At 36.1% G+C, this 12,119-nt stretch overlaps 1 protein-coding gene across 1 annotated transcript in view; it reads right to left on the bottom strand.

Moving 5' to 3' along the window:
• FAM177A1 (family with sequence similarity 177, member A1) overlaps positions 1-12,119 on the bottom strand; it is a 39,402-nt gene that overhangs the window by 11,702 nt on the left and 15,581 nt on the right. The window contains exons 2-4 of the mRNA XM_006891546.1: positions 8,161-8,334; positions 1,424-1,490; positions 293-390 (exon numbers count right to left, since the gene is read on the bottom strand). Of these exons, the coding sequence (XP_006891608.1) occupies positions 293-390; positions 1,424-1,490; positions 8,161-8,334 (339 nt within the window). The remainder of the gene's footprint in view (positions 1-292; positions 391-1,423; positions 1,491-8,160; positions 8,335-12,119) is intronic.

Below are 12,119 nucleotides of genomic sequence, written 5' to 3'. Positions count from 1 at the left end.
TCTTTTACTTTTGAAAGAGAAGAGTGAACTGGGTGGGGGTGGAGGGGAGGCTGGGCAGGGAGAAAAGTGCAACAATGAATGAATGGAAATCCAAAGTCTCTGTACATTTTCATTTAAATTAATAATTTTAAAAATAGTTTTAAAAAAATTGAAAATGTTAATTTGATAACTTATAACACTAGAATAAAATCCCTAGAAGATACCTTGAAAATAAAAGTGTCAATGTACTACTCATCAAGCATATAGCAAACCAAATCAAATGCAATCAAGAAAATGTAAAAAGGAGACACACCTCCTTCTTCATCCGGTAATACTCATCAATGGCATACTGATATTTTGGGGTGCTGATGCCCAAAACAGATGCAATCTTCTCTCCAAGAAAGTCACACACTAAAGATACAAAAGTGAGAAGACTTACATAATTCCATAAACATTTCTTGAGTACTTTCTTTTGCAAGGCAGTGTAGGAATACAAATTACTATTCCTGTTCTTAAGGTTATTATGAAGACCAAGCCCATTTATCTTTTGTACATCTCTCATTATTTCCCCAAGAAGCAGAAATGGTTCCCTCTGAGATGCCAGTAATACGTTGTGTTTACAGCTCATGATAACACTTATCACTGGATATTATAATTATCTGTTATTATATATTTATTCAAGGGGAAATACATTTAAAGTAATGAGCTGGGCACAAAGAGACAAATAGCTTGTACTATTCCATTAATTGAGTGCCTACCATGTGCATGGCACTTGAAAAGAAGTCAGGCTCACAGAAGTTAAGGAGCTGACAGTGCTCCTTAAGTGTTACAAGCTGAAAAGGTAGATCTAAATTTCCAATCCAGGTCTGAATCTAAAGTTTATATTTCTTCCTTTACATCAAGTTGTCTAACACATACTCAATGGTGAGTAAAAAAAACCCAGTTAATTCTAACACAAAGCAGAAAGACATAACTTTAGGATTTAAAAACTTAACTTTATGATTTAAAATCTTCAAAGTTCATGTGATTGAGTTATAAGTTGATAAAGCATTTCCTTCAAATATTAGTTATATCTCAATTTAAGACATAGAAAATACATCAACATATGAATGAATTACAACTATAGGTTAAGAACAACCAGTCAGAATGAGAGAAGTATTAACAGAGACAAAATGGCAAAACAGTTGCCAACAGAAAGGGTTCAAGAGCATGAAAATCTGATTTAACATGATAGTAATTTTATGTTATTTTCTGAAAAATATAACCTAGATATAAAGATGTTTAAGTTAGATTAATATAGTGTATCTTCTACTACTAGCCATCTGCTGAAGATAAGCAATTTAACTTCTTGTTTCACCTTTATTTTGGAATCCCATAATTTGGCAAAGCTCCTTTTGGTGGAGCATATCACATCATATACAACATTCAAACAGAAAATCAATACCTGAGAGAGTGGATGTGGCAGCCCGAAGCATGTAAAACCATAAATAGGGGCCCCAGGTAAGTTTTGTCTGCAACAAGAAGTCAAGTTAGCAACATTTATACTTAAACTCATTTTATATATTTCAGAGCAGAAAAAAAGAACTAAAATAAAAAGTAGGATGCATATGTTCTATGTATACTACAGGCAATACAACCTACAACCCAATGAAAAATGTAAAACCTTCATAGACTTCCACAAAGACATCCTGCATTCATTCTACAACTACAACCACCTTAAAAGTTCAAGGAAAGAACCAAAGATGCAACCACCAAAGAAAATGGCCAATCATAGGATTAATTAATTATTCATGCATTGATAAGCCCTTTTTAAAACTTTTTCCTGTGATTTAGATGAAAGATTAGTTTTCCATTTAACAATTCACACGTTTCAAGTCTTTGATTACAATCCCCACATTTTAACAGCACTTTATCCACATCCTGTCTTATTTCTTCCTGCTCTCTGAACTTTGTCTTTAGGCAAATACTGCCTTCTAATCTCATATGGTTGGTTGTTCTTAGGAAGTCATACCTTCCTGGTTTCACGGTTCACCTTACAGGCCTGACATTGTTTGGCTGCAAATTGAGTCAGGGAGTTTGGGGACACGGTGCTGTCTATTTCAGACTTTAAGGATGACTAAGCTATAGTTTTAGGGATTCCACTAACCTTTATAAAACCAGTAAGTCTGGTCTTTTTTTTATCATTTTGAGTTTTGTTACCCTTTATCCAGGCCCTTCTACTGTGATCTCTTTCAGATCGGTTGATAGTAACAGCTAGACACCATCTAATTATTCTGATTTCTGGGTTGTGGAAGCTGGGTCTATTACACCTCTAAATTGTTTCTATGTTTTACTCTTCTGTACTCCAGAGAAAGACTAATAATTACATCTTAGGTGGCCACTAGCTGATAAACCATTTTTATGAGTTAAACCCATACAATCACAAAACCCATAAGACACTTTCTCCTATCTTGCTGTGTTGTGGGGTTTTTTTTGGTTGTTTTCACTGTTCATAAATACAATACCAGGGAGGATGTGCTATCTATACAAAGAACCTTAAGAGTCCAATGTTCTTATTATGTTGTAGTGGGGAAGTAAGCATGTTAAGGTTTAGAAAAACAAAGCAGCATAACTACAGGTTTATCAATCAAGCTTTTAACAGTGGGGGAAAAAACAAGCTATGAATAAGTATAAGATGAATTTTTTATGTCTTTAGAATTAAAAAGGACTAGACAATGCAACAGAAGACAAGCTCAATAACTGCTAGGCTGAAACCAATGGCAGAATGCAATCATAATTAGTCCTGTTTCTGTAACTCCATAGAGCCCCAGACAGAACAGACTTAATGGTAAGTTTAAGTGTAAGGTTGCTGACTAAAAGTTCAGCAGTTCAAATCTCCTAGCCACTCTACAAGAGAAAGATGATTTCTCTTTTATCCTTGTTATAGCCTTAGACACCTTATGAGTCTCTTCTACCCTGTCCTATAGGGTTGCTAAGAGTCAGAGCTGACTTAACAGTCGTAGGGTTCTATAAAATCTACAGAGGACTTCTATGAAGCTCACCAAATAGTTTGTCTGCTTAAATTAAACTGGTGATAGAACATGTTTCAAAAAGCAAGCATACTATCGAGTCTCCAATAAAATATATTAATATATTTTTACATTAATAAATTTTGGTTTCAATAAGAGATAAATATATCTGTAATAATTACTTTGATAATATACACACACAATGGATATCTGTAAGATTGAGTAGCAAATACCAAGACATCTGTACAAAGGGCTAAAGCTGAAAGAAGAAAACAACATATAGGCAAGTTCTGCCATGAAAAGCAGGTAGGTTTATTTCTGTGGAGGTAATAAAAGGCAACGATGTGACTATGGGCACTAAGATGCACCTACCCTAAGCTGTAATATTTTTCAACTGCTTCATATGCATACAAAAAGTAGAGAATGAATGAAGAAGATCAAATAAGAATTGATACCTTTGAATTATGATGCTAATATTAATATACCATGGACTGCTAGAAGCATGAACAAATCTGTCTTTGAGGAAGCACAACCACAATGTTCCTTCGAAGGGAGGATGGCAAGACTTCATTACACGTGCTTTGGACATGTTATCAGGAAGGTGCTTGGAGAAGGACATCATGCTTAGTTGAATGATAGCAGCAAAGAGAAGACTCTCAACAAGACAGAACGATGTCATGGCTGCAACAATGGGCTCAAGCAGAGCAGTGACGGGGGCAGCGAGTCAAGTTATTGGGCAGCACCTAATTAGAATAGGTCTGAAAAGACCTAGATTTAAGGTAGGTTCTGCACCTCTATTTACTCAAGAGCGAACATTCAAGCAAACAAATAGATTCAACCAAAAAAAGAATGTGTATTTCAGATTCACTTGATCAAATCTGTTGTAGCGCCTACATTCTGAGCTTAAGTGGTCTTTTATGTCAGGATAAAGACTAAAGATTTTGAGATGTTCTAGCATTAGTGTTTATTTTATGGTTTTTCGCAAACAAGACAGCTTCAAAAGTATGGGAATTGAAACCAGTTTCTATAACATGTAATAAAAGAAAGGGCCAAGGTACTGCTTAGTAAACAGAAATGTCTTAAAGGAAAGAATATATTTCTCAGTGGACCAGTTCTCCTGGGATTGTATCTAGAGAGAATAATTGTTAATGTCCAAGCTGTGACTACAAGAGCAGAGGCAAACCTGCTCCACAGCTGAGGAATTATTCAAGGAATTTGCAATAACTTCAATCATTATCCACACAGTTATACAGAATTAATGTAAAGAGCCCTCAATTAGAACAGTGACCTTCTTGATCAAAAGAATAACAGCAAGAGTCTGTACAAGAACCTTGCCACCACTGCCAGCCATCACCATGACACCATCAACTTAGCAACAGACAGACCTGCGACAAGGTCTGGAAGCCTCAAGACTTTCCATTTATGGTGCTGAAATGCAAATGGATTTATTCTTCTCTCAAAAATGTAAATATAAGTTCCTCCCTCCCCATTAAGATATATTCTCTTCTTGCTTTTAAATAACTTATTTTCAAGTTATAAAAGTTATGTTTGCTTATTATAATAAATGAGAAATAATAATACGGTAAAGTATAAAATGAATTTAAATAATCCATTTTTCTATCAGCAAGATATAAACATTTTAGCCTCTTCTTCTAGACTCTTTGTAATAATATTTATTTGGAAACTATATTAGTGAAACTGGCTCAGGACAGGGCAGGCTACAGAGATGTTGTTCATAGGGTCGCTATGAGTTGCAGGTGACTAGCGGCACATAAAAACAACATACATACATCTGAAAATCAATGTTAAGAGAATTACAAGAAATTAAATTCTTAAGGTATAACAAGGCAAAAATATCTAAGTGAATAATTACTATGGAAGTGTAAAAAAGACCTAGGTCTCACTGCACTGCTAACAGGCTGGTGGTTCAAACCCACCAGCTGCGCTGCAGCAGAAAGATGGACAAGCTCCTCCTATAAAGACTTAAGAGCCTCAGAAAACCAATGGAGGGTCACCACAAGTCAGAATCCACTTAATAGCAGTAGATATTTTAGGGTTTATCAAGAATCATATACTAGGTTGCTGCTTGGAGGCAAGAATTCTGAGGCTTCATCTGACATAGCTTGGGCATGTTGCAAGGAGGGACCAGTCCTTAGAGAGGGAAATCATGCTTGGAAGGGTGGAAAAAAAGAGAAAGAGAGGAAGACAATCAATGAGATGGATGGATTCAGTGACTGGGGTAATGAGGGTAGGTGTGTCAGAGACAGTAAGGTTGGCACAGGATAGAGCAGGTTTCAGGGCTAATGGACATGGGGTCGCTATGAGTCGCAATCGACTCGATAGCACATAACAATAACAGCATACTAGTTGTTGTTTTTGTTGTTGTGTATCGGCAAGTTGGAACTGACCCATAGCTGACTCTCGAGGCAGTTTAATCACATGGGAAGAGACTGCCCATCTTTCTCCTGCAGAGCAGCTGATACAGAGCTCCCTGAATAGTAGTGTTATTCTTAAATCTTTATTCTAAGTATCACCTGGGGGTTTTGTGTATGTGTTTGATGTGTTAATTTGGGTCTGTTTTATGTATCTACAATGTAACTAATATCTTTTCAAAATGTTTTTATCCTATCAGATATGTAATACATTAATGAAGTAAATAAAAATGGAAAATCTCTTCACAATAATCTGGCTCAATTACTCCAATGGACAAGTACTGCCAGTCAAAGTTCTGGCAGATGATAAAGATGACACACTCGAAACTGGCCTTTATGAGAAAAGTTAAATAAAAGGACAATTTACAAAGATGTAGAGTTTACAAAGCTAACAAAGAACAGAACAATATCCCTGGTTAGTAATCTCACAAGGGGTGAGAAGAAAAAGCCAATTACCGGGAATCCAGAAAGAGCAGCGTAATAGAAGTTTCCCAGTAAGCCCTGTAGCCCTTAGCAAGCAAAGCAGTTACCTCTGCTGAAATCATATCAAATTATATACTGTTGTTGTTGCTGTTAGGTGCTGCTACCACTCACAACCCTGTGTACATTAATGATTAAAATTTTCCTCAGAAAAACCCTAAATTTAGGGTGAAAAAATTGCTCGTAGGTAATTAAAATGGAGAGTTCTATTTGCTGGTTAGGGAGCTCTGGTGGCTTAGTGGTAAGAAGCTGTGCTGCAATCCCAAAGGCACAAGGTTCGAATTATCCAGCTGCTCTATGGGAAAATGATGAATATCTCCTCCCATGTGATTTACTGCCTCTGGAAACTGGCTGGAGAGCCAGCTAGAGTCAGCTATGTTGTTATGTTGTGACATAATAAAAATTTGTTAATTACAAATAATACTATGTTGAGACATTTTTATTTACAATTCCAATAAAATAGCACTTTTATCAGCTTTAGGCTGAGCTTACAACAGAAAGTTGGCAATAAAGCAACATCTATTTTCTTAAAAATAGCACTATACTCATAGGGATATTAACTAACATCAAAGATAACTAATTTTAAAGCTATAGAATGAATGTTGAGATTTGATCCATCACTCAAATTAATGTCAAACTACAAAATGATATTGCGTAAGAACTATAGGGAAAATTAAGGCATTTATAATAGTTTTTAAAATTCTAGTGGAACCTGAGGTATGATTTCTTGTAGCACTAAACTAGTACCAACTTACATGTATATAGATCTTAAGTCATTTTTCAGTTAAGTTTTTATCCTTATTACCTCATGCAATCTTTAAAAGCAACTCTGAATGTAAATGTTACTTCTCTTTTCTTTTTAATCATGGAATCTGAAGAGAGTTAAGTCTTTGACTTAAGATACAGCCAAAATGGAAAGCAAGCTTCAGACTTCCCAGGCTGAAGGAAATAAATATAAGCATCTTTCTTACCACGAGTCAAGGGCCTAAAAGTTGATGGAAATCCTTATGCTGCTACAAGGTCTTTTCAAGGGTACATTTTCAGGAACCTAATACATATCCTTCATGTGGCCATGCCTTTATCACTAATTCCTATGTAAGTATAGAGGAACTTCTCAGACAGCAACTTCTAAAAAGATACACAAGAACTCCTTCAAAAGAATTTTTAAGAAGAAAACAAAATTTATCCCAACAATTCTCCCACTGAATGAAACATTTCTGTATTACTCCACATGCATTTGGGATTGCTTTCAGATTATATAATGTACAACAATCTTTTGAATACTTTCCGTAGTAGAGAATTTGGATCTAACTGGAAAGTAAAAATAAATTTAGAACCAATTATGATGAATAATGGGGAGTAGTACTTGTTTACAAATCAAATAAAAATACTTCTCTGTCTTGTTATGCTTTATTTTTCTTGATTGAACTTTTCACATCTTCATTTCGTATATATTTATTTGTTTGCTGCCTATCTGGCTCACGAGCATATAAGAATGCAAGTTTATTTTGTCCACTGTTGATAGAACGGTGACACAGTCTCAATGATAAAAGGGACCTATAACAGTACTTACTAGAAGGCCAGTAAGAATTTTATTAACTACACTCTCAAAATTTCTATTTGGAAGGAAACACTCCTTTTCTAAGTATACAACTTTCCTTTTACCCTCTATGATTTAAGTAAAAATTTACAAATTGGTTTTCCATTCATCCATTCACAAACATTTTATTTTATAACATTAATTACAATACCTACAGAGTAATCATCCTCGTCCAACTTCCTCCCTGTAATTCTCATTTCTTTTAGTTCTTTTAGCCTACCCCTTCCTGCCTTCTGAAGTTTTCTCTTTGGGCAAATTCAGCACTTCTGATGTGGTGGTACAAAAAAGCTTTATCCTCACAACTTTCATAATCTCAGTATTTTCAAACTTAGCTAGTTAGGTACACAAATTTAAGTACTGTGGCCTCCTATCTTCTAAGAGAAAGCTGAAACAATGTAAAAAAAATAATAATAGTTAAGCTTTGGCAGCAAGGTCTTTAATTCAGTCTGTGATTCAAGCGTTTTTAAGGAAAACTTCACAAACTAATAAAGGATTTTGACATTCAAAATAATTTCAGGCTAAAAGAAATATTTGCATTCAAATTATTTATTTTCTACTAAGATAATAAATGTAATTTTATAATTAGAATGTAGTTTATAAGGGGAAGCAAATTAATCTGAAGGAAACCTTAGAAAAAACAATCATCAGTATTTTAACATACCGGATCAACAGTAGGCAATACATCTTTCTTCTCTAGACCATCAACTTCATCTTCATCTGTGCTATATTCTTCCATTGTTTCACCACTTACAAAATGGATGACTCTTCTTGGGACTTTCTTCTTTTTTCCTACAATTCCCAGCTCTACATTTTCAAAGCCTCTCTCACTACTCACCTAAATAAATAAGTAAGAAAGAAAATAGTTCCAAATGGCATTCATTTTCTTTCAAATAACAAAAAAATTTGACTATTTTATTTAGAGAACAAAGAATTATGAGTACTTAAATATTTTTTAAAAATAGATCATACATTCAAAAGATACATAAAGGATATATTTAGAGTATAGTAAATAATATAGTGAACATCTATTCAACAAACACTCAAGAAAAAGAACTTAAATTTTTGTTTGAGTCAACAGCTAAGAAATCGAACATTATACTTCAAGTCATATCAATCCCACAGTGGTGTAATAGTGAAGATATGTAGAACACTCATAATTTTTTAAAATAATGACAATTCATTAACATGTAATAGGACAGGAAAGCATAAACCTGTACAAATTTGTTGTGGTGGTGGTTATCAGGCACCATGGAACTGACTATAACCCAAATAGATCTGCATAGTGTCCTACCCTGCATCCTCTTCAGTCTCCACCATGCTCAAGCCCATTGTGGTCAATGTAATAATTAAAAACTTTGAGGTTCTTCCTCTCTTTTGCTGAAACTCTAACCTTACCAGCATGATGTCTTTTTCCAAGGACCAGCCCTCCTCCTGACAACATATCCAAAGTATGTGAGATGAAGTTTCACCATCCCTGCCTCTATGAAGCATCCTGATCACACTTCTTTTAAGACAGATTTGTTTGTTCTTTAGGTAGTCCACTTTAAAGGCATTGATTTTTCTCTGGTCTTGTTGTTTTTGTTATGTGCCATCAAGTCGCTTGCGACTCATAGCGACCCTATGTACAAGAGACCTAAACACCATTCTATCCTGTGCCAACCCCGCCATCTCAAACACACTCATTCCCACCACTCCACTCACAGAATAGATCCGTCTCATCGAGGGTCTTCCTCTCCTGTGCCGTCCCTCAATGCTCCCAAACAAGATGTACCTCTCCAAGGACCAGTCCCTCCTTGCAACATGTCCAAAGTATGTCAGACGAAGCTTTAGAATCCTTGACTCCAAGGAGCATTCTGGCTTCAACCTCTCCAGGACAATCCTGTTTGTTCTCCTAGCAGTCCATGGTATATTCAACACTCTTCTCCAGCACCACAACTCAAAGGCATCAATTTTCTTTCTATCATCCTTATTCACTGTCGAACTCTCCAATGCATAGCTTATTCCAGAGAACTTTCCAACATCATTTGTTTTGTTTTGTTTGGTTTGGTTTTCCTCTCTCCAACATCTTTGGATCTGAGCTTAACTACATCCAGGCAAATAAAAATTCTGATAGTTTAGTAATAAGGAACTGTCTGACAATGCAAAGGTACACAGTTTGAATCCACCAGCTCCTGCTATGGGTAAAGATACACAATCTCCTCCATGTGATTTACAGTCTCTAAACATCCTACTGGAAATTCAGCCACAGGTCAGTTCTGACTCAATGGAACACAACATCTGGGCATATTTTAGCTTAACTTGAACCCTTTTTCAAAACAAACTCAGTCTACCACCAGGTTAGAAATGATTCATAGTTGGCTCTCCAGTGAGCTTCCAGATACCGTAAATCACACAGAGAAAACTGCCCATCTTTCTCCTACAGAACAGCTGTGGATTTGAAATGCCTTCCTTTGGGTCAGCAGTACAACTCCTTACCCACTAGGACACTTGTTGTTGTTGTTGTTGTTGTTGTTGTTGCTGAATGCCATTGAGTCAAGCACGACTCAGCGACTCTATGAATAAAAGGCCTGAGGCCTTTCTATAACTATCATCATTTATCAAAGGTCATAGAGTTTCCAGAGGCATGTTCTTTGGGCAATGGACGCTTCCAAAGTAGGCCACTAGAGCTCCCAAATTAAAATCAAGACAAGAGAATGTCAAATTAAAGTACTTTTAATGTCAAACAGGTACCAAAAATTAAAAACAACATAGAGAGAATGGTTGACTTTGTATAGAATGCATGTCCCAACTAAAAATATTTAAATTGAAAAATGTAGAACTTTGGTGCAAGTCATAAAACTGACTTATATGGAAAATCTGCAAAGCAGGTCATTAATGTGTTATTTCTAATGAACTACCAAATCTCTTCACAAATAATAATGGAGGTGACAGTTGTATTCTTTACAGTATAAATATTCTACTAATTTAAAATAATAGTAGTCTATAGAGTTTTTCCTTCAGCTTAAGAAATGCTGAGAGAGTCCGGCCCTTTTGATTTTCTGACTCCAGCTCTCTGCACATTTCATAATAGTGTCTTGCTTTGTCATCCCAAGCTAACTTTTGAAATTTTCTATTCAGCTCTTTGATTTCTTGATTTCTTCCTTTAGCTTTGGCTTCTCGGCGCTCTCATGCAACATTCAAAGTCTCATCTGACATCCATCTTGGTCTTTTCTTCTTCTTCAGCCTTTGTAATGATCTTTTGCATTCTTCATGGACGATTTTCTTGATATCCTCCCAGAGCTCATTTGGTCTACGCTCATTGGTGCTCAAGGCCTCAAACCTGTTCCTGAGATGGTTTTGAAATTCGAGCAGGACAGACTTAAGGTCAAATCCTGGTTCCCGTGGACTTGACTTAATTTTCCTCAACTTCAGCTTGAATTTGCATATGAGTAGTTGGTAGTCTGTCCCACAATCAGCACCCGGTCTGGTTTTCACTGCTGATATTGAGCTTCTCCAGCAAATCTTTCCACAAATGTAATCTGTTTGATTCCTCTGCATGCCATCAGGTGAGATCCATGTATATAGCCTCTGTTTATATTTCTTATAAAAGGTATTTGCAATGAATAAATCATTGAATGTGCAGAACTCTATCATTCTCTCTCCAGCCTCATTTCTCTCACTGAGCCCATGTTTTCCAGCTACTGATCCTTCTTCCCTGTTCCCAACTTTTGCATTCCAGTCGCCCATTATTATTAATGCATCTTGATTGCATGTTTGATCAATTTCTGACTGGAAAAGTTGGTAAAATTCTTCTATTTCCTCTTCTTTGGCTCTAGTTGTATATTTGAATGATAGTGGTATTCACTGGACGTCCTTGTATGTATATGGATGTTATCCTGTTGCTCACCACACTATTTCAGGATAGATCTAAAAATGATTTCTTAAATTATGAAACGAACCCCATTTTTTCTCACCTTTTCATCCCCAGCATAGTAAATCTGATTCAAAATGTCCCATGCCAAGCCATCTCATTTCGCCAATAACTAGTATGTCAATATTTATGTGTTCCATTTCTTTCTTAACAATGTCCAATTTTCCTACTTTCATGCTTCTCCCATTCCACGTTCCAATCACTAGTGTCTCCTTAACAGCTGTTTCTCCGTGTTTCCATTTCTAAGATCTCAGCTTCTACTGCCATGTCTGTTAATCCAAATGCCAATCTAAGTGTGCTCCATTGTACATCGGGTTTTCGAAGGCCTGTAATTTCAGAAGTGGATGGCCAATCCTTCTTCTTAGTCTGTCTCATATAGTTTGGGTAGAATGTTGAATGATCCAGGAAGTATAAAAAGAAGATGGAAAGACTACACAAAGTCACTGTATCAGAAAGAATTGGCTGACACAGAGGAAGTTCGTGAAATAACATGAGCAAGAACCTATGGTGATGAAGGAGGAAGTTCAAGTTGCTATGAAGGAATTGGAAAAAAACAAGGCTACAGGAGTTGACAGCATACCAATCAATTTATTTCAACAAACAGACGCTGCCCTGGATGTGCTTACTCAGTTATGCCAGGAAATCTGCAGGACAGCCAGTTGGCCAATTGACTGGAAGAGATCGATATTTATTCCCATTCCAAAGAAAGG

This window comes from Elephantulus edwardii, unplaced genomic scaffold (genome assembly GCF_000299155.1).
Source record: "Elephantulus edwardii isolate Elephantulus edwardi_28Jun2011 unplaced genomic scaffold, EleEdw1.0 scaffold00100, whole genome shotgun sequence".
Classification (NCBI taxonomy): Eukaryota; Metazoa; Chordata; class Mammalia; order Macroscelidea; family Macroscelididae; genus Elephantulus; species Elephantulus edwardii.
The sequence above is the reverse complement of the archived record's forward strand: the minus strand, read 5'-3'. Positions and strand labels throughout refer to the sequence as shown.